We start from the raw sequence: 23120 nt of genomic DNA, 5'->3' as shown, positions 1-23120 counted from the left end.
CCTGGGTTTCCAGATTCTTCTTGCTTGGTCTCTACGTCACCTTGGCAGGGACTGGGATTAAAAAGTATACCTGGGCTATTTTTGCATCATCCTGCAGTTTCTTTAGTTTTCCTTCATTGTTATGAATGAATTCCTTCAACATTGTATTGTGGTCGTGCATGGTGTATTCTCGCTTTGTCAGGTCCAGGCCTCGCTGGAGCTCCTTGACATCCAACAGGACATTTTCAAGGGACACTAAGAAATAAACAAAAATGCTGAAGTGTTTTTGTAGCGAGAGTGACACAAACACTCTACTATAGGCTTAAATTCAAACATTCTTAACTCCTTAATGAGAAGTGTTTCATAAATCCAGGCTATAACACAGGATCTCAGAGTTGGTAACTTGGTAAATATTAAGCCACAGATTGCCCCGTATAATTAGAAATTGCTCATCAGGATTTTGACTTGTCTTAGCTTGGGATAAAAATTCATAAATGCTTTGGTGCATTTCCAAATGGTAGCACCGAAAATAACTGACTGTTCAGACACTCTTGTATGCGGGTCAGTTTCATCCATACAAGCACACAGCATATACAGAGCACCCACTAATGCACAGAACACAGCACTTAGTTTTCTCTTCCCTGTGTTTAAAATGTATTCCTAAAATCTACTGAAGGCTAACGAGTTGTAGTTTAAATATCAGAATCCTGCTGGACAGCAATTTAAACTGCTCATTTGAGATTACAGTTGTGTAACTGATGCTGAATAGCTTCTTCAACAAATATAGGCTCTTTTTTTACTTATGTAATATCCACAAGCAGCTCACAATCAGTGTCCTGAAATGTATTTGTTATTCACATTTTCTTAAACTCTATACTGATCTTGAAAAATTCTCTGCAAGTATTCGGTATTCACACTGAGAGGTTACATTGCATCTGTTTGCTGGCTGGATTTCACACCAGCACTTCTGGGAAGAGTGCGAAGTTTGGTGTCTGTGACTACTCACTCTCACAGGTCTGAAACTCACTTTCTGTGACCATGTGGACCAGTAAATCTTGGTCATTTGCATGTTCATAGAAAGAGAAGAGAAAAGGTACACAAGCATGGCCAAAATGAAGAGAAAAGGTATACAAGCATGGGGGAAATATAAATATTTGCAGAAATATGACATTAGTCGCCCACTCTATTTGTGATGCAGAGTGGGGATGCCGCTTCCATAATCCCTATTCAAATGAAAGAAGAGGATGCACGTGAACTATTGCCCACAACAAAAGACCACAGAAATATTTTACAATTAAGTGTGACATCTATATCAAAAGTATCTTGAATGCACAGATAGTCTTAGAGCCATGACCTGAAAAAGTGTAATTTACACAGTGGTTGCTTTAAAAGTTATCATCAAAGAGCCTTGTGTACAGATCTTGTGCTGGTCCCATGCTTATCCTTTGCTTTCATACATCTGCAGGTATATTCAGATCAAATCCTTTACAGCTGACATCCAATGGCATTACTGAGTCCTTGATAGCTAGCTCCATTGACTGATTCCTTGGTATTCTCCTATTATGGCAGACCTCAAGGACTCAGACATTAGACGTCATTGTGGAAAGCTAACGAGCACATTGTGCTTGTAATACTAATGTTGATCTGTAGTCTTTTAACTTTGTATTGTTTTAACAGTGCAAATTCTAATCCAAACAATTGGTGCTTCCCTAAGGGAGTGGCTGCTGTTTCTTCGATGACCCATTTTAAAGTATTAAGGGTTGTAAGCTCTTTGGGGTAAGGCCTATTTTTTTGTTCATGCCTAGCACAATGGGGTCTTGGTCCATGACCGGGCACCTCTAGGTGTTATCACAATAGAAATAAGAATAAAAGTATAAAAACGTCAAATATAATAGTTCTGTGACATGAATGTATCCTCCACATTCATATTTATCCAACCTTTATCTGGCACCCTACATTTGATGTCATCCCCCAAAAAGGGGCTTCATCACAGTCCTAACTGCCCTACAAATTAAACTTCCGATCTTTCTCTTGAACAGCTCATGGGGATAGGAGGATAAAATACATCAGAACCTGGTTCACATACTAACAAGGGCAACACTGGTCACAGTACCTGCAGCAGCTTTCTCCACGTAATGAAGCTCATTGTAAAAGAGGGATACTTGGTGATACTTCTCTTTCACAACGTTGGATATATAGTGCAACAGCGTTTGTTTTCTGTCCGTTGACTTTGTGTCTAACAGCTACAAGCAAAAGGCAAGGAAACTGTTGGATTGAGGTGTGGTAAAGGCCAGGCTATAAATTATCTGTTGACTGAACTGATACTTTATTAGATGGGGAAACACAAAAATAATTAAGGAATGCTGAGAAAGTTTGGTCTACAAATTAGAGGCATGTCTTTTGAGACTAACATGGGAGTAAGTAGGTTCCCAAATCAAATTGTTCTTACTATTCAATGTAGTCATATTTTAAAATGCAGTTGGCATCCACTATGCATCTACTCATTGCCTATTTCCCACCTGTTCACTCTGATCTGTCTTTCCACTGTTGTTTTAAAAGCTGGGTGGGACTTGCCAAACATTAGTTCTCTTGACAGATGGGCGAGGGGTAGTACTAGCTAAAGCCAGGCAGAGTGTAGGCTGATGCTGTGAGAGCTTTCCCCATACAGCTCTGCTAATGCACAGCCAACCTGATCTGCTATACTGTCTGTTGTCTTCGGCAGTGACTGATAATTGTCCCAAACTCTGAGCTGGAGTTGTGATGGATTAGCAGCCAATCTCATGTCACATATGACTGAAGACATTTAAACCTTCACTACAGCCCCTGAACCCCTTCTATTTTTATTTCACCCATCTATCCCATCACCACCCTTCTTCCACCAAGCCAGAAACCATCTAAGCACAGGTCCTCCAATTAATTAATGAATTGTCTCTCTCACCAACAGAAGTTGGTCCAATAAAAGATATTCGCTCCCCCACCTTGTCTCTCAACTGAATGACATGCATGGTCCATTGCAAGGCTGTCATTAACATGTATTTTTATGAACTGGGTGGAGGTGAAGAACTGAGTAGCAGGCACCCTCCCCACCAAAGCTAGCTTCCAGCCAAGTTGTCATTCTTCTACTCACCAGATCTAAACTTTGTAGTTTAAATCCATAAACTGCTCCTCTTTTACTGCTGTTCATATAGTTACCAAGCGCCAAGATTATCTGCCAGAGTGAGAGAAAGGGGTAATAGTCAATACATATGCATGCCACTCGATATCTTTGAATGGTGAGTTTCTAACATAAGTAGGTAGATATATTCCGGTATGCGGGGAGGAACAGCATTGATTATCTCATTTAAAGTACATGTGTATGTAAATAAAATTGTATTTACCTCCAGTATTTTCTTGAGCTTTTGGGATGACTTTATTGAGACAGATGCTGCTATTACTGCATGGAGTTGCTAAAAGCAAATAAGAAGAGGTGTAGTTAACACATATAAAACGTTAAATGCAAGGCAAAAGTCAGCACTCAAATTCTACTCTTGGATCTGCACGATGGGGATCTTGACATGAATATTCTCCTTTCCCTCTGTGTATGGATTTCAAGTTGTTCACATGCATTGCAGGCTTAATGTAGAATAAAATAAAATGCAAGCGTGGTTCTACAGTGCCATGCTCTTTATGACAATGAAAGATGTATCAAATTATGTGGAACAGGCCTTAGGAAAATACCAGTATAGATAGCACGACATCATTAACTCATCGTCAGTTTCAGCTAATGAGTCAAACAATATGATTTCTATATTAAAACCACTTTTAAATTCTTAAAAGTGTAAAATAAAAAGAAGCATTATGAACATTTTGGGACACAGACTGTCATCTAAACTGTGTCTGTAAAATCTGAGCCTGTATTTGCATACAGAGATGTGGAGTTTGCAGACACAAATGCACAAATTTTGCAGGCATATCTTAGATGACAATCTTTAAAAATTAGAAATGTAACCTATTAAATACTATAGTCACTCTCTTCTGTACTATGAATGGAAATGCTATAAATCATTTCTACTGGGTTACGTAAAAAGCATTGATGTTACCAATTCTGGGGGGTCCTGGCCCTATCCAAGGACACTGGGCACCACTGCAATAACAATATTAAATTATAATCATAGCTAGAAAATTGTTCGGTTTGATTTGGTTTTATTTCTTTTTCCTTTCCTCTCAAGAACTTCAATGATTCATCATGATATTCATATCTTCCATCTATCTTTAACATATCTCTGCTGGATCTGCAAAGGGTTTATGACACCACACAACTCCAAGGTACCTGGCTTCACAGAGCTAGACTCCTGAAAATCATTGTGGATGTAGTGTTTAGAGCCCATGAGGCAAGGCGTAAACTAAACTGTGGTCATTAGAGTCAAATTCCTAACCCTAAGATAGATAGAGAACTGACTGAAAAACATGAAACAGTTTTTTTTGGTGAACATTTTGATTGAGATTTTTTTCCTCTTTTCTCTTTGAAAATATTTTCCAAGGAAAATTTGCTGATCGGCTATACCTAGATGGTGAAGTAAAATAGAAAGAAGGTTTCTTCTAAGTATCTTAAAAAGTGATGCAGAGTGTTGGAATGACAACCTGAGTTCCACTTGGGAAGCCCTAACGGCTGCACACCTTAGAATTCATTCAACGCTAATTTATTTTGCTCTATCGCTTGTGGCTCACTTACCGGTGTCAGCATTTGGATGCTTTCTGCAAAGTTGCCTATGAAGGCCATGATGGTCATCTTCTGCATCAGCCTCTCAATCTTACTGAATTGCATCATGAACCGATCTTCATCAGTCAGGTTCTCAAGAGGTTTCCTCTCCCTCTCATAGAGCCGTAACACTTTCACTTCGTTCTCAGTGGGCAAGAATCGCATCAAACATTCGACAAAATCTACTGGCAACGTCTTCAGGTCAAATCTATATCATAACAAATACAGAAAGCTTGGTGTTATAAAAAGGACTCACCAAATATGACAGGCCTGTCTGCTTTGGCAAAGCCAACCAAACGGCAGCAACCTGCCTTCCCCAAGATCCCTATTCAAATGGGCAGAGCACATGACTCCTGGAGGCCTGTGCCATACACAAGCCTGGGACAATAAAAATAAACCTGAGGAGTTTCCTGCCATCCCTGACACACTGGTGGCCTCTGATGCTGACTAGGTCATGCATTGCTTACAGTGAAGCCTTGGGCCTCCATTTTTATTGTTCTGGGTGTGCGGGGCTGGGAGGGCTCGATCCTGTGTAATGCATATGCAGAGTGCTAAATGTATAAGCACATGTTCAAAGCAATAAGCTTGGTAACTGAAGCTGTATTAATGTGAATGTTGCTGCCTGGTTGCCACGTTACTCAGTAAGTCTTAAAGGGGGACGTGTGGTAACATCTTTAACATGATGAGGACCACACTTAATTTCACATTACCTCAGATATGGCCATTTTTCAGCCATGGCTAGACCTTATGTTTATTTTGAGCATTTACAAGTAAACCAGTGGGTGCAGAGGACTCACAATCTTATTGTTGCTCACTTCTAAGCCTCCACTCTCACATCCATGGAAAGCAAACACCTTGCCACTCTGCTGTGCAGCACACAAAGACTTTCAAGACCAAGGCTTGTGTGAATAAGGAAATGGCTGACCAAGCAGAACACAGCAGTGCCGGACAAAGCAAGGAACTGACCTACTGGCTGCAGAATGGGGGAAGCCCTGGTGATCCCCAACTATAAGATACTGGAGTATGAAAGCAGGGAAGAGAAGATACTAATTTTGTGTAAAAGGACAAGGATCTTGTAACCTACAAAGTTAGATCTGCAGCATCAGATTGAGAGTATGTTAGTATTTGGCCAGATTAGAAGAATGAATCAATGTTTGTCTGAACATCCAAACCTATGTCTGAGGTGTTCTCATACAGAGAAACATTAGATGCTCATCATGGCTGCAAACGCTAACACTTTCGAGTCTAACTTGGGAAAAGTGAAGTAATAAATGAGTACTCTAGCCTAACAAAATGTTGGCTTTGACAGGCAAGTAATCATCTCCAATATGTTCCAAAGACTAAAGAAAGTGAACTGGAATGTATCTTAGGGTACATCTACACTGGAATAAAGACCCGGGGCACAGCTGCGCCTGGCCTGGGTCAGCTGACTCAGGCTTGTGGGGCTCTGGCTGTGGGGCTAGATGTCTGGGCTCGGGCTGGAGCCTGGGCTCTGGGACTCTCCCCACCTTTCAGAGTCCCAAAGTTCAGGCTCCAGCCCAAGCCTGAACATCTATACAGCAGTTTTACAGTCCTGTAGCCCAAGACCTGGACCAGCTGCGGGTGTTTAATTGCTGTGTAGACGTACCCTTAAAGTGCATGATGAATCTTATGAAGCAGGACATGAAACTACATTCCTTCATTAAGATTGGTAGTACACACTTGTATCATTTTTGCATTTGGCATTGTGTCTAATCATTACATAAACAATACCATTAAAACTGTATTCAATGCATGTGGATTAAATCCAGACATTATAGCAAAAACTAAACTTTTCACCTATTCTTAATATTTACCATACTTGTCTCAGGCTTGCTTTTAATTTTCAGTTATTATAGGAAATGCAGCATAATAGGAGTCATATGTGAATTACGTTGATGGCATTCTTTTAAGAACTATTAATTAGTTTTTTTTTAAAAATTCTAAGATAATTTGCACTGTCCTACAGAGTGATATCATAAAATTGCAGGTTAACACATCTAGGGGGAATGCAATCAATGACTTGTGGGGGATCCTTATTCTTGAATGTTTTGCAGCTGCAAAAACCTTTGTATTATCTGCCAATTCAAAACCAGATTTTCTATGTATGCCGATTACCAAAAAGCAGAGTAAATCTTAAATATGATTGCTCCATCGACAAGTTTTGCACTTACACCTGAATAGCTTTGCATATCTCATCTGCAGTCTTTCCAGCTTTTCTTAAAGTGATGGCAAGATTTTTGGCCCTGTTTGCTTCCAATAATGTGACTTTGTTTGACCCTTTTTGAGTTATCTTTTGTTTGCTTGAAGTAAGATCAATGGCTGGACCTTGAGCTTTTGTCTTGAATATTTCTTCAAATTCATCCACATTTAAATCCTAAAAAGGAAAGAAATCCCCCCCACAAAAATATTTTTTTTAAATTGCACTTGTCCAGAGTTTTCTCAGAATTCCACAGGAAGACTTTCAGACTGAGTATGTAGGTATATGCCACACTATGTTGATATACGCACATCCACCCTTGCCGACAATAGTCTGCAGAAACATTATAATAGTGTTATAGCATGTGATTTTGTGAAATTAAGGTCAAAAGATTTTTCAGCTTTTTACTCATCCTTCTACCATCTATAGCCTCGTGTATACTATCCAAAAGCTGAGTGCTCAACCCTACTACACTGATGCTGCAACTCTCCTTCAACAGCACTCAGCAACCTACTGGATCCTGCATCCCATAAATGGCATCAGCATGTTTATATTGGGAAAATGCTATCGACCATCTTGATTCATTTGTTTCAATCAAAGACGGACACTTTTATAGTCAGTTTGGCCCAGATTCTCGGCTGGGGTAAACTGAAAGCCATTTCATGCCCTTTTACTGGGGATCTCAAGCAGCTGAAACTATTCCTATTTAACAACACAAACAATAACTTTCAGAAATAATTCCTACGATGATCTGTCTTTGCAAAGCTGTACATTCACTTACACTGCACATAGTACTGAGAAGCAAAACACAATATGCAGCATTCATACCTCCAGGATCCTTTCATCATCAATTTCATTGAAGACTGTCCCATTAATTTGATTGGGTTTGAGAGCTACCCAGTTAAAGACAGGCATGCGGAACTTTGTCTTGATTGGCTTCTTGATTTTCACAGCTAAAGACACCAAAGAGAATGAAATTACAAATGCTGGAAGAATTGAGAAACATCTGGAGCAACCAGACACAGGTTTTTGCAGATGGCACTTCAGCACTGGAGGAAGAACCAGTGGGGCTAAATAAACACTTTTAAAAGCCTGAAAAGATTATGCTGCCGTGACGGACAAACAGCAGAGAGAGATTTTATTCAGCTGTTTTATACCCGGCATTCACATACCTTTAGTGGAAGCTGGAGATTAAGAAAATTTCACAAAAGCAAATGTGTTACGCTAATATAGTGTGTTCTTAATATTGTTCTGGCCTGGTTTAGAAACCAAAATAATTTTTAACCAGTGTAGGAAATGGATAAAATGGTATGTGACTTGAGTTCTGTTCTCCCAGAGGACATCCCATTTCTGGATGTAACATCAGGTCATGGGAGGTGCTGAACACCCTCAAGTCCCGTTGATGTTAATGCGGATTGTGCATGCTCAGTACCTTGCAGTCCTGGGCTGCTGGTGTGTGATGTTGTTCAGTCCTTACTACCTTACTTTTAATAATCAGTGCTGTAGATAAAGTTGTTCAAGCTGACATCAAGGCAGCGGCACTATGACTAAGGCTTTTAGCAACAGCTAGAGGTGCTAGCTGAAGACGTACATCCTTTTGATTAAACCGAGAGAGGGGATTGTAGCTGAGGATTCAGCTAAAAGTGAGTCCTCTGTCTAGCAGAGGATTCAATCAGTAGTGTGTGACAAGGGAAAGAGAAGCCCTTTTACAAAGATTTTGTTACAAGGGAACAGAGGCTTCCATAGCCTGTTGGGAAGGGATTCTACTGTTTCACACAAGCCTGAGTTTGTCTGTATTTTAAAGCACATAAAAGCCAGTCTCCAATTTTAGCACAATTATATCTTGGGGTAACAAATGCTTTTGCCTTCTCTGATTGTGCAGCACCAATAAATCTTTTAAAGTAACTTTGAAGGGATGCTATAGAAGATGGGACCAATTAATCCTCATTGGTGAACGAGCACAGAAGAAGAAGTAATAGGCTAAAGTTGGGGCAGGGAAAATGTAGGTTAATTGCTAGGAAAAACTTTATAACCCTGAGAATAATTAGGCAGTGGAACAAGCTACCAAGGAGGGCTCTGGCGCTTCCATCACTGGAGATATCTAAGATTAGACAGGCATCTAAGGATAGTAATTCTAAACATTAATAAAAGACGATATAGAGGTATGGAGTCAGTGACTCACTGCAGGTCCTTCTAACCTCAAACATCCCATGGTACAGATAATTTGGTTAATTAAGCCATATAAGAGAGAGGTCAAATTGCCAAAAAAAAAAAACCAGTGAAACCCCAGTATTTCTAAATGATCTCAAGTAGATTGGTTACTTTGGTAACTTGCTTTTCATTGTTTCTGAGATTTAGAGGCCCAGCCAATCACTAAGAGTTTGTGATGATCATTATAGTTTGTTCATTAATGTGGTTAAGTTATTTTCAAATGTGGAGTGAACAATTAAATTCTTTTCAGGCTACACTCAGAAAGAGAGAAACCCTGCTTTTTATTCCCCCAGTGTTGGAAAAAGCCATTTAACCTGTAAAACTGTCATCTGGTCCATTGAAACAAATTGAGGTAATAGAGCGACAGAAGTCCAGACCATCTCCAGCAGTGTCCTATATATAATACTTCCAAATACAGGTAGTTTCAAACTGTAAAATTCTGATCCAGATGTAAACTGTCCCAAAGTTCAGGGTTGTTCACATACGGAGTTCTGTTTTGAACACATCTCTTCTTCCAAGACAGATATACTAGTTTCCCTCTATATCCCCCGACACACTCGATAGCATAGCTAGACAATTGTGCAATGCTGTATGAGCAGCAGATTTCTTCCCAGTCCCACCCACATGGTCAGGTTACACTCTGAGCTATAACATTTGAGCATGAAAGAAAAAAGGGAATCAGTTTGTCTCTCATCAGTACTCTTCCATGTACTGTTTTCCAGGACAGAGACCATCTTTTTCAGACTTCACTCTCCTCTTGTGCTTTAGAGCTGGGCAAATGATACAAACATTTTTCTCTCATTCGTGTCTCTCATTTTCTCTGATTCAAATTTTTAGAAGAATTCACTTCTTCTGTGTCTGTTGTCCTTTTTGTGTTCACTTTCCATGGACATTCTAAGGAACGAGCTTACTGGCAGGAATAGTTGTAGAAACACTGAATTTTAAGTGGACAACAGAGAGCATTCACAAAATAAAATTTGAATTTGTAAATTTGAGTATTCACATGGAAACGTGATTGCCAGAGTTATAGTCATCCAGTCAGGATGGAGGAACACAAATCAAACACTAGTCAATCAAGTTTGACCAGCAAATGCAATGAACTGCTTACAACACAATTGCAAGAATTACTTGATGAAGAATTTAGAATAATAAATACCTGGAATAGTGACAAAATCAGAAACCGACACAGAAAAAGAAACTACATTTATGAATAAATGATTCACTGTGAATTACTTGCCCAGCTCTAAGAGAAGCTATACTAAATGGAACAAAAGTATTCCCTGCCTTTGTTACAGAACCAGGTTTAAATGTGTAAGGTAACACCCTACTCTTTCCTTGAGGTATATGAGTAATGCCATCAATTAAACAGCAATTATGCATGCAATCTGGAGACTTGATCCCACACACATTGAAGTCAATGATAGTTCCGCCACTGACTTCAACAGTTACAGGATCTTGAGTGGGGAATAGACCCCAAGAGAGGCTTTACAGGCTGAGAGCCCTGATTCAGCATAGCACTTAAGCAGGGGATTTACTCCAATCCTATTCAGCAAAACACTTAAGCACAGTGTGATGGGGTGTGCACCCCACACCAGCCCTAATGGGGTTAACAAAGGCCTGAGAGGTCAATTAGGTTCCCTGGCTTCACCTGGGAGAGGGAGGGCCAGGGTTAACTAACAGTGAAGCCCAGTTGGGGAAGGCTGGAACAGCACTATAAAGCTAAGAGGCTGAAAGCAGAAGGAGGCTGCAGTCACTCCCTGGGATGAGGGAAGTCATCAGGGACATGGAGGAAATCCACGGGGAGAATAAGTCTTGAGATTCTGCCCTGAAGTAAGGAGTCTAGCAAGAGGCTAGGAGGGGATGAAGTAGCAATGGGGAGTAGAGTGGCCTCCAGTGATAATCACAGAAACAGACAAATGGCAAGAGAGAGGCTGGGTAAGAAGGAGCCCAGGGAAACAGCAACAGGGATAGGGACAGAGCAGACCTGGATTGCTGGTTATAGGGTCCTTGGACTGGAGCCTGGTGTAGGGGGTGGGCCCAGGTTCCCCTACAGTCACTGCTATAGTGGAACAGAGTCCTGAGCTGGAGCAGAACAACATCCAGAAAAGGCATTTGGACAGTGGTCCTGTTGGACTTCATAACCCTGGAAGAAGTGGACTATATGGTGACTTGGCAGACTATCACAGACAGGGCAGAAAGGTGCACTTGACTCTGATAGAGCTTCTTTCCCGGATCTAGACAAGAGGAGAAGCACTAACAGTGAGTGGAAACCCCATTACACATGGGCTTAATACCACTGAAGTCAGTGAGTGGGACCCAAATGAAGTTGATGGGGCTTAGGCATCTGCTTAAGTGCTTTGCTAAATCAGTACCTTGCTACTGAGCAATAATTCTGTTCAACAGCATGCACAAAGTTATGGGACGGGCAGGGCCGGCTCTAGGCACCAGCAAACCAAGCACATGCTTGGGGAGGCACTTTTCAAGGGGCGGCACTCTGGCTTTTTTTTTTTTTTTTTTTTTTTTTGCACTTGGGGTGGCAAAAAACCTAGAGCCAGCCCTGCTGAAGGTGCATACTTCAACGTCCAAAGGCATTAAAATAAACCCTCTTTTCCCTATGTTGTTTGCACACCTGGTTGACATTTTCAGGTAATTAACAAGCAGCTCCACACTCTAGAAACAATGTAAAAATTAAGCAAGCCTGAAATTAAAATCACAAATAGGAGGAGGAGGAGGTCACAGCACAAAAGGGACAGAAAGGAAATGGGTGTAAATACTTAAAATAGTTGGCAAGAACCTACAGAAAAGCTTGATTGGCCCATCTTACCCGGAAGCAGAAAGAACAAAGAGAAAAAAAATTAGTGATGGTTAGAATAGTATAATTCGTCAATTCACAAATTCCCAGTACATCATGATAAGGTGATCACATGACATTGTACGAATAAGCAGTGGGAGAAATGTTCCTTTCTATGTAGGCATTTTATCAAGATTTGACACTTTCATCTTCCTTGGCTCAGTGGATTTCCTTAAGAACAAATACTAGAGAATAGTCCTCTATACTACACTGGCCCAAAAATACGTCAGGAACATTATAGTAAGCTACAGTATAGGAGAACTCTGCGGCAGGATCCTACAATTATCTTTTTAAATAAGAGGTACAAATCAACTGAGTTTTTCTTCACAATGAAAACCTCATGGCCCACTCATATACAATGCACAGAGACATGTACTTGGCAACACAGACTAAGCTAACTAAATTCCAGCTGGCTGTGAATTAATAAATATGTGAGGGTGGCATCAGTATCCATTTCAGGCAGCTTTCAAAATCGAGTTCAGGTTATTTTCCTTCCTAGAACCAACCAGTTCACAGACTTAGGGAGTCTACCTCCATCACACTGGTGTGCAATATACTTACTCACACGTAAATGCCATATGTAAATCCTATCTCAGTCATTTTCTATCCACCAACTAGCTCTGTAATTTTCTGTAGTTCAACACTCTCAGCACTCGCTACAGGATTTAAACCTGGCACCAGAAATCAAGTAAACCCTGTGATGAGATTCCTGAGCATTGCAGAGGACCCTTTTCTTCTCATTAATGAGCTTTGCTCAGGGAACTGAGTGGATTTTAATGGGCCACACTGCAGCATGAGGCATATAATATTCCTCCAAATCACACTTGACTCAAAGGAAACAATATTAATTGTAGAAAGACAATACACAGAAATGGAGCAGGCTGACTGAGCACCAGCTTTACAGGGCGGTCTATGACTAATGACAAAATCAAGCCAACAGTTGTAGATTAAAAAAGGAAAAGGACAGAGAGAAGGTCAGCCAGGCAGGCAAGCAGACATTATAAAGCCATTCTATTATAAACCCCAAATCAGAATCCCTCTTCTGCTCAGCTCACTCTTCCTATCAACACAGGACTGAGTGTGAATATGGGACAAATTTCAGGAAGAGAAAGGTGAAAGGAAACCACATACTGTAGCCCCTTGCATATTATTAGCCTAAGAAGATATGGGGTCAAAGAAATATTACAGTAGCACACATGCTTTGAAATCGGAGTACTATTTTTATAAGCCTGCCAGGGAAAGCCTAATCAGTAATCTCAGCTATACGCGTGTTATTTTTTTAAACTAGTTCCATGGTGACTCTGCTTCTCAGAGTTTTCCTCCTTCAAAGGAAACAAAAGATCAAAGGGTGGGAATACTTAATCGGTTTTAAAAATATATTAATCAGAACTCCTCAGCTTTTCTCTTTCTGCAATTATAGTGTGCTCTCATGATCTCTTGGGGGTGATACCAAGTAGTACTCACTTGCTGGGTGAGGTACTCAGTATAAGTCAAATAGGGCATAAAAATAATATAATTAGATTTGGTCAAGGACTTTCTTTTCCCAGAAAAAATTGCGACTAAACCAAAGAAGTTTTCGTTTTTGTTCAACTTTCTTCAAAAATGTTCAGGTTTTCACTGAAAAAACAAACCTGAAACATTTTTGGGTTTTGGCAACCATTATTATATATCTTATTTCGTTTTTTGGTTTTAAACCACACATGATTGAATTCTGAAGAAAATCTGCAAGATTCTGACAAAAACAAACATTTTTGGAAAAATTTGTGTTATTGAAAAAAGCCATTTTCTGTAAAAGAAAACAACGTTTTGACCTGCTTTAATTATAATATGAGAAGGGACCAGCAGTGGGGAATCCTTCATAAAATACACTAGCAATTTTATAAACTCCGGCTATTCCAAGTGGTGGGTAGAATGTCGGGGATCAGTAAGGGGGTGTCTCTCTCTGTGCTTTATCATCATCGGGGGATGCTCTCAATTTGATTTTTTTTTAATTTATTAATTTTAAAAAAAAGTTACTTTCTGATGGAGCTCCTTCCAAACCGCATGGCTAGATTTTTTTGTAATTAGTTTGAAGAAAGCACTGGTGGGGCACGCATGTCAGTTTCACCGCTTTACCTGCTAACCCTGAGTTGAAAACCACCGTGGGAGAGGCTGTTCCTGGCAGAGGGGGTGCTGACGGTGGTGGGGGGGGGGGCAGTGGAGGAGCTGGGGCTGTCTCTGCAGCTGGACCAGGAAGAGGTGGAGGCGGAGGCGGAGGTGGCATAGGTGCTGTCACAGGACCGTTTTGCACTACAAAAGGAAGGGGGAAAGACATGTTTGCCTCTGAAAGCATTAATCAGAACACAACAAATACCCACCAAAGAATTACCTCTGAGAGAATTAAAAGCCACAAAAGATTATGTCTCTGGGCTAGATTTCTCAGCGGGTGTAAACTGAAGCTGGTAGCTTCACTGACTTCAACAGACCGATGCTGATGTAAAGCAGCCGATGATCTGGCCCCTAGTCACTCTACATACCAGTGTGTGCATCTCATTAAAAAGAATGAAACAAAACCATCTGCTCTAATCATAGCAGACTTTGTTTTCTGCATCTGAGTTCAAATACTCCTTGGGTTTGTCAAGTTGGATCCATGAATATTCACTGTCGTGACTATGTCTGTTGTGTGACATGGAGCCTAAGTTTCACCCTCAATGGTGCTTAAACCAGCATGAAACCAGTGTGAGGGAGATCAAGCAAAGTGAGCTGCACCATAAACTTCCAACCTCACACCTGCCCCTTGAGTCGTAAAACTTCTCACCTGTCTCAGATGTTGGTGGTAATGGGGGTGGAGGTGGCGGCAACGGTACTGAAGACGTAGCCCCAGTCACTGGTCCCACAAATGCGCCAACTGTAGCTTCTGACCCTGATGGCAGTGTCCCAGAGGCCACAGCCACAGGAAGAATAGAGATGTCACCATCACCTTTCTTCTGAATTTTAATGGTCCCTTGCTTTTCCAGTTCATGGATCTTTTTCTCCAGGGTTGACTGCCGCTGGATGGCTTCTTCTTTTTCTTTGACCATTTTTCTCAATGTGTGAACCTGGGTATTGGCATCTTTGTAAATCTCCTGCAGAATTGTCCAAAAGTAAAGAATTTACTTGCATTCAAACGACTGCATAGAGCTGAGCCAGAAATAGAATGACAGCATGGCACTGGATTGCCCCTTGCTGCTCAGTGATAAAGCATTTTGATGAGAGCAATCCCTCTTCGTTTGCCCAAAAGAGGGTTCATTTTGCGTTTCCCCCCATGTTAGCACTAAGAATGTGTACACGAATGAGTTGTATAAAGAATCTCAACTCTGAGAACTAAGATAGAATTTGTGGACATCAGTGCTAAAATATATCCCATGTAGACTACTAGGATTATGTTAATCCTAAATAAATAGCATGGTATGATGATCATATGTCAGCCGAACTGTGGCCTTCCCTTGCTTGCTCCATGTCCACTTGCTAGCTGCCTGGCCTGCCTATGAGCACATGTTGGACACTTGGTAAAAGAAGGAACTGAGCTGAGCCTGCTCCTGGTCTCTCCCCTTTGCCTTGCCTAGGAGTGGTGGCTGTGTTCTCGGAAGGCCACTGGGGACCTGTGCAACTGATGAATGCTTGAGGCTCACATTCCGGGGCAGGGATTGTATCCCCGAGTGTCCAGGACATATGGGACCAATGGCCCATATCAGTGTGTAGGTAGCTGCGCACAATAGCATGGCCAAAAGCCTTTAAGGGGCTCTGAAGCCCTGATTCTGTCCTTCTAGCTGCCTGCCTGATACGGGTATAGTTCCCTACACCAGCGGTTCTTAAACTGTGGATTGGGATCCCAGAAAGGGTCGTGACCCCGTTTAAATGAGGTTGCCAGGGCTGGCATTAGACTTGCTAGGGCTCGGGGCTGAAGCCAAAATCTGAGCCCCACCACCCAGGGCTGAAGCCCTCAAGCTTTGGCGCCCCCCAGGATGGCAGGGCTTGGACTTTGGCTCCCCAGCCTGGGGTGGTGGGGCTTGGGCTTCAGTCCCTCTTCCCGGGGTCATGTAGTAATTTTTGTTGTCAGAAGGGGGTCACAGTGCAATGAAGTCTGAGAAACCCTGCTCTACACCAATGATATAACTGTTTCCTTACGATCTAATGTACTTCAGACAGGAAAAAAAACAGAGACCAAAGACTTCATAACAATCTACAAAATGAGACAAACATATAAGAGAGATAAAATATTTAATAGTGATGTAACTTGCCTATTGCCATTTCTTTAGCAACACCCGCACAACCTGCTGTGGAGATTATATGTCACATCCGCAGCTAGTGTAAATTGGTGTAGCTCCATTCCCTATATAAATATAATTCTCTCTATGAGACCTATGGATATAAAGTGCAGCAAGGAACCTAAGATAATGTAGCTTTGGTTAGATACATACTATGGAGAAAGAAAGTCTTGTTGCCTGAATATGCTGACAGTGTTTGCCTGAAACACCCCAGCTTGTTAGCTAGTCTCGATCTTGCTGTGCAAAGGCTAATGGGCTCTGCTGAGTCATTGAAATAGATAGCTTGTTATCCTGCCCAGATAAAAGGGAGATGCTAATTTCTTGCAAGAGAGAGAGAGAGAATCTAGTGTGTGAGCTGAGCAGTCAGGAGGAAGTAAGCCTAGAAGCAGCCAGCCTGTGGAGAAGTTTTGGGTTGAAGTTTATATTTTATTAAATTATATTTTATATGATTAATGTCCGTACTAATGAAGCCATACCCCAGGAAGGGAGTGAGTTTGGACTCTACACACAAGCAAGGCACCTGCTGAAACTCCACTGATGCTATGCACCCAAACTTTTTGAAGGCTTTAATTCAGCCTGTAATTTTCACCCACAATCAACTGTGTGCAAAACTATAGGTAGAATTAAATGCAGATATGAATGATAACGTTTAGACATCTACATGTCTGATTTGGCCAGGCAATCAGAGAGTTAAATATCGAACCTCTGTTGTTTGTACCCACAAGTAAATCCGCCTGCCATTGATTATGGGTGCAAAGTTAGAGGCCATTAGAAAAGTTCAATCCATAAAGTCTGAACCAGGTGTAAGCATCACGATTCACTGTCATACTCCCATTTCACACAATGAATACCATACTAAATACAAAATGAAATGGAGCTCTTTCTCCTGAATGTGACATCTGTCTGGAATGTCATCATCGCACTTACTCGAACAACATCCAGTTCTTTGTTTCTCTGCATAAGCTGCTTTTCCAGTTCCACAATCTTTGCCATAGCTTCATTCTCTGTGTCTTGCAGTTTTTCCGATAACTGCAATTGAAAAAAAGATATTGATGGTAAGAGATTTCTCAATCAACACTATTAGTAGCGCTAACTGGAAAAGTGGTACCTGGTAAGCTAGTGACACTGGGCCAAATCTTGAAGTTCTTATTCAGTAAAGCTCCTACTGAAATCAATGGAAATTTTGACTGAGTAAGGACTTCATTATTTGGTCCATGGGGCATGAACTGTATTGTTGATGGTCCTGTTAAATCTGAACATCATCTGCTAAATCTGGTCAGCAGCCAACCCAGTAAGACTGTAGTTTACCAAGTCTGCTCAAGAAGAGGATACCCTACAAAGAAAGCAAGACTGCTGGGCCACTTTGAAAAAACGGTCAGGAAGTTATCACTTTACTTATAAACTGGGCAAATTTAATCTGGAAATCACCGAGACACAAAAATCAGGGAACCACACAATGCCATTTTTGCATTCACTTTGCAAAGTAGAATCTGCATCCCTAGGATCCAGGTTTATTGTCTTTCAATGACTGTCAGATCAGATTTGCTCATTTCACAAATAAAAATGTGTTGTTCTTGTAAATTGCCGATCCTACAAACTTAACATGGGATCTGAGAGCCAAACTGTAATTCTGACTGAACTGGGGTGTGTTGTAAGTGGTAATGTGCAATTGACTTCTGCATCTCTGCAAACTTTGAGGTAAAGATTCGGCAATTGGAACGAACATAATTAACAATTCTGTTAAAGCATGAACTTGAGAATTTTAAGACTTCACTCGCATAGCCAAATAGATTTTGTTGGGCAAATAGAAATAAAAGGCAGAAAAAAACTTGTTTTAGTAACTGAAGTAAGCAATTATGTCTCTAAACACTCATAGTTAGCAGATCTATTAAATAAGAATGCACCATTTTTTCCAAGGCATTTTTCAGAGCAAAATAGCACTTTAAGGGAGAGAATATTATAGTCAGTTCTAATTGCTCTTGAGAAAGAATGTACTTGTTCTATGTCAAGCCAATGTTCAAAATTTGGATTGAAGTTACGACTTTGGGGGTTATTTTTCAAGTCAGGAAAACACTTATTTTTAAAACAGGCAAGTCATATTTTCAAGACTAAAATAATTGATACCAAAAATGTCTGACATGGAAAAACTAAAAGCAAGCAGTGCATCTCAGAGTAATGCTACACTTCAGTCCTCATTACTGAGCCAAGTCGAACACACCTGAGCCTTTACCTCTTGAGGCTCTAGCAGTTTGTTTTATGAAGTCCAAGTGCATATCTGTTCTCTATCCATCTCCTTTCGGCATCAGACACAGTCCTACTGCTCAGAGATTTAAAATAATCCCAAATGCCTGCTTTCTCAGTCTGCTTCTGCTTTACACATACTTAGTGAATGTGTTGGAAGTCGCACAAAACTCTAACTGTACTTTTATGGCATGGAATGTTTATCTGCTCTATTTATTTGTACCATATTGCTAAGGAATCTGCAATTTATATGTAAATTAGTTTTTCTGTCCATAACTCTATGCAGACCCAGGCTGTCAAGTGATTCCATCTGTAACTACCCTGAAACTAAGAATTCTGGAACTACTGGAATCCATACGCTCCAACCCACAAAGCTAGGATCATACATGCTTAATCAATGGTGAGGTTCCCACCAAGGACTACAGGAACCATATGCATGTGAAGCAGAACCGGTACGGGTCCCCCAGATAGGAACCAGGTGAGCCTGATGAGTAGGATTCTCTGGTTATGTCTACATTTGGAGCTGGGGGTGGGAGTCTCAGCCTGATTCCCATACTTGAGCTAGCTTTCAATGAGCTGGCATGCTAAAAAATAGTCGTGTGGCACAGGCAGCAGCAAGCGGCAGCAAGAGCTATCTTGCCTGAGGACATACCCATGGGGTGGCTCGCCTGGGCTGCTGCTTGCCTCTGAACGTGACTGCCTTCAGTTTTTGGCACACTAGCTTGATGAGAGCTAGCATGAGTCTGTCTACTCAAGCTGGGAATCATAGAAATGTAGAACTGAAAGGAACTTGAAAGGTCATCTAGTCCAGTCCCCTGCACTGAGGTAAGACTAAGAATTACCTAGACCATCCCTGACAGATGTTCATCTAACCAGTTCTTCAAAACCTCCAATGACAGTGATTCTGCTGTCTCCCTAGGTAATTTGTTCCAGTGCTTAACTCCCCTGACAGTTAGAAAGTTTTTCCGAATGTCTAACCTAAAACTTCCTTGCTGCAATCAGTGACTTCTGGTAAGAATTTTACCAGTCAACATGTACCAGTTGTATACATATGATCAGTGCTTAAGTGGTGGACTTTTCAAGATGCACAGTGACCTGTGTGCACATAATGGGAAGGAAAGAAGATTCTATGGTTAACTCTGACAATTTGGGTTCAGTTTCTAGTTCTAATCCAGACTCACTGTGTAGCATTGGGCAAATCACTTAATCTCCCTTTGTCTCAATTTGCCACATATAAAATGGGGATAATACTTTCCTAGCTCACAGTTAGGAGCGTAAATTCACTAATATTTGTGAGGTGTTCAGATGCTACAAAGATGAGACCATATAAATACCTAGCGAGACAGACAGACATAACACATATTAGACCCAAACTACTAATCAGTGCAATTCTATTCTATTTAGTCTCTTGTACCACAACAATCACTGTGGTATCTGAATGGCACTCTTCCCCATTCGTGGTTATGGTCAAGTAAAACAAGATAATCAATTACACAAGTATAGGAGGAACCCTTTTCTCACTGAGTCTGTAAATGGCCTAGGAGCAAAGCCACCAATTAGCTAATCAGTGGAGAATATGAGGGCTAAAATACATTCTTGTGTGTCTTGTTTTTCATTACAAGTTTCTTATGCAACAGTAAAAACACATGGTTATTGTTGAGGAGTAGCCACCACTACTTGATGCCATTTCATTGTTAACATGAATGATTCTAAATTGAATCCAGAGTCAGTTCTAAGTACGAAGAGAAGCAGCAGCCTCTGCTAAGTCCCCACTGACTCAACGTTGGAGGCCTCCCCACAAGACCTACAGTAGGGGAGACCTGTCATCTCTCAAAAATGAAGGAAACATAAAGTGTCGTTTTCCCAACTGAAGACATACCACACTTAGCAGCACCTGGATCTCCATAATCGGCTGCACAAGAAACCATCCCTGAGATGTTCTTTCCAGACATTTTTCAAGATTTGTTAAGATCCAGATGCCAAAAACCTGCTTAATCCCTCAACAGGAAAACAGCCCAAATGACTCCTCTTATGCTGAGGATCCTGACCCCCAGAGGCTCTACCTCTGTCTAAGCCTGTGCTTGCAGCAAGCTCACCAATATAAAGCATTAACAGCATAGTCTTAACTAAGTCAAAGGTCATTTCAACTTTGCACTAACATGAGAAATATTTTCTTCCAGTTCTTCAACTCTTTCCAAGGCTGCGTTCTTGGTTTCGGCATCTTCAAGCAAAGCTCCCACATCAAAAACATTGTCCAAGTAAGCTTGAATCTGCACCTGCAGTTTGTCACTCTCTGTGTGTTTCAGCTTCTGAAAGTCCAAAGTAAAAGAAGCATTATGAAATGCATTCAGCAGCATACAATGACAAGGCCACAAATACTGAACGGATGCAAATACGTTGCAATCAAGTTTGGCCCCATTTTCGTATTTCAGAGAAGTGATTAAGTTTTTAAACATCACTGAGAGTTACAAATAAGACATGGCAAAATGTAAGGAGGCCCCCAAAAGTTCAAACTTTAAAATTAAGCAGTAATTTTTTTCTGTAGTAATATTAGCATTTTCTTTAATGGCAGGTGTTTGAGATCTTAACATCTGAATATAACTATTAACAGCACATAAGCGAGAGCTAGACACAGACAAGAGTACCAATCAGAATGTGAAGACTCACTGATGTGCCATGTAAATCTCTGACGAACATCCATTATATACTGTGGCCCACACTGTGCTATTCAGGAACAGGCTCACCCTGGGATTGGTGTGGTGCCACGCCTCACCACTGCAGTGGAGAGCTCCGAGGGAGAGATGATGTGGTCAGGGAGACAAAAAATACCTCCTGGAACTCCCCGGCATACAGGCAAGAGCAGCCAGTTCTGCCAACTGGTACAAAGGAAGGGGAGGGGCTCTGCCCCCTTCCTACCCACTCTGGGCTGGCTAGTGCCCCACGAGGCAGTAAGTGACAGTAATCATTGCACTCAGATAAATAAATGGAATTCAACTGTGCCTGACCCCTGAATAAGATGAGGGAAAGGCTCCGTTTGCCTTCTTCCTTGTGTACCTGTGCAGAGGCACTGTATCTGTTCTCTATTGTTCTGCCTGTGTTTGAAATGAGCCCACATAATCTGAAATGTCAACCTTTGAGCTGAACAGGCATAGATCAGGAAGAGATTGTGATGAAACATCTTTTTAGATGAATTACAGTTTTTGTGCTGGCAGAAGATCATCATCAGTACAGACAGGAGTGCTCAGTGTCAATGCGTGCATATTCCTAGCAGAGAGCAAAAAGTAGCTCTGGCTCTGTGATCACTGAGCAGAGCCAAAGAACAGCAGGAACAGACAAACTCCTAAGCAACCAAAATACTGTTTTCCATGTAAATGTTCCTAATAATAAAACACTAGGAGAGAGAGAAATACATGGGGATAAGGGAGAAACGTGATATAAAAGCACCATTCTCTTTAAATAGAACATTTTCAGAAGGTGCCAGTAAATCTCTGAAGTCAGGAGCTTGTGGACTTCTAGTCAACATTCAATAGCATAATGTGTCAATTTTAATCTTAGCACCACAGCATTTAATCATTTGAAGAAACACTATCTTATACAGTGTCTGCTCAACAAATGCTCCCCACCTTACCTGGTAACCTAGGTCCTGATTCAGCCAGGTGCCTAACTCACATGCTTAAAAATTGGACACGTGCTTAAGTACCTTGCTCAATTGGGCCCAAGAACAGAACCAGACCAATTAATTGATGTCATGAGGGATGAATTTGGTCCATTATGGCCAGCTGTGAGGCTCAACTTTGGAACAAACTTAGGTCTGGGGAAATGAATAATTACAAGATGAAGATCAAATTTTCATCCATGCTCCATGAGTAGGTTTACATCAATGATCCCAGTTTAGCAGACACAATGGCTACATTTTTAGCAAAATATGTATAATCTCCTCTGTCCCTTCCAAAAGCTCTCCTGCTTCAATGGACTTCAGGGGAGTTAAAAGGCATGTCCCCATTTTTCTCCCCAATGTGCTTTTTATAGATTTCCATTGCTGGCAGGTATGTCTCCCACTGCACATAACAGGAGTTCTGTACCTGGAAACGGGAGAAGATACCCCTTACTTGCTAGATAAGAAGTATCACTGAATCCTCAGAGCCACTAACATTATCAGCTCCTAGCAAAGATAAATGCTTAAAACTAGGAGAGTTAGGCAGGCTTATTGACTCTTTCAGTGTGGGGGCGATGCTGTTGGGGATAAAGAAATATAAAGAGATGAGGGGAATGAAAGAATCAAGGTAGCTTGAACAATGTAAGGATAGTTCTGCTGACAACAGACATCATACTTCTAAGTACATGTCTGAGGTTACTTCTTCCTTTTGCTTCAATTTGTCATTTTTACCAAGTGATCATTTACTCATTGCTTTGCCATACTCATGGTTTGATTCCTGCTGCCCAGAGCATGGTGTTTCTGGAGCCAAGAAGATAGTTACGTACCGTGCATCCCATTACTGAGCACGGGGGAAGGGACTGAGCGAAGCTCTCAGAAGCTGTCACTGGGTTTACTTTGCTGCTATGAGGCTACTAGCAGAAAACAGTTTAGCTGCCAAG

At 41.2% G+C, this 23120-nt stretch overlaps 1 protein-coding gene across 12 annotated transcripts in view; it reads right to left on the bottom strand.

Moving 5' to 3' along the window:
- FMNL2 (formin like 2) overlaps window positions 1-23120 on the bottom strand; it is a 259317-nt gene that overhangs the window by 10482 nt on the left and 225715 nt on the right. For 6 of the 12 annotated variants that reach the window (XM_073305475.2, XM_073305474.2, XM_073305478.2 and 3 more), the window contains 12 exons: window positions 20684-20833; window positions 17211-17312; window positions 14795-15101; window positions 14113-14286; window positions 11945-11965; window positions 7764-7888; window positions 6910-7112; window positions 4691-4925; window positions 3357-3425; window positions 3107-3187; window positions 2093-2222; window positions 71-234 (listed from right to left, as the gene is read on the bottom strand). In XM_073305475.2, the coding sequence (XP_073161576.1) occupies window positions 71-234; window positions 2093-2222; window positions 3107-3187; window positions 3357-3425; window positions 4691-4925; window positions 6910-7112; window positions 7764-7888; window positions 11945-11965; window positions 14113-14286; window positions 14795-15101; window positions 17211-17312; window positions 20684-20833 (1761 nt within the window). The remainder of the gene's footprint in view (window positions 1-70; window positions 235-2092; window positions 2223-3106; window positions 3188-3356; window positions 3426-4690; window positions 4926-6909; window positions 7113-7763; window positions 7889-11944; window positions 11966-14112; window positions 14287-14794; window positions 15102-17210; window positions 17313-20683; window positions 20834-23120) is intronic. The other 6 variants (XM_073305481.2, XM_073305484.2, XM_073305477.2 and 3 more) reach the window with 1 other exon arrangement.

The sequence above is a fragment of the Lepidochelys kempii genome, chromosome 11 (assembly GCF_965140285.1).
Source record: "Lepidochelys kempii isolate rLepKem1 chromosome 11, rLepKem1.hap1, whole genome shotgun sequence".
Taxonomy (NCBI): domain Eukaryota; kingdom Metazoa; phylum Chordata; order Testudines; family Cheloniidae; genus Lepidochelys; species Lepidochelys kempii.
This window is presented reverse-complemented; position numbering and strand designations above follow the sequence as displayed.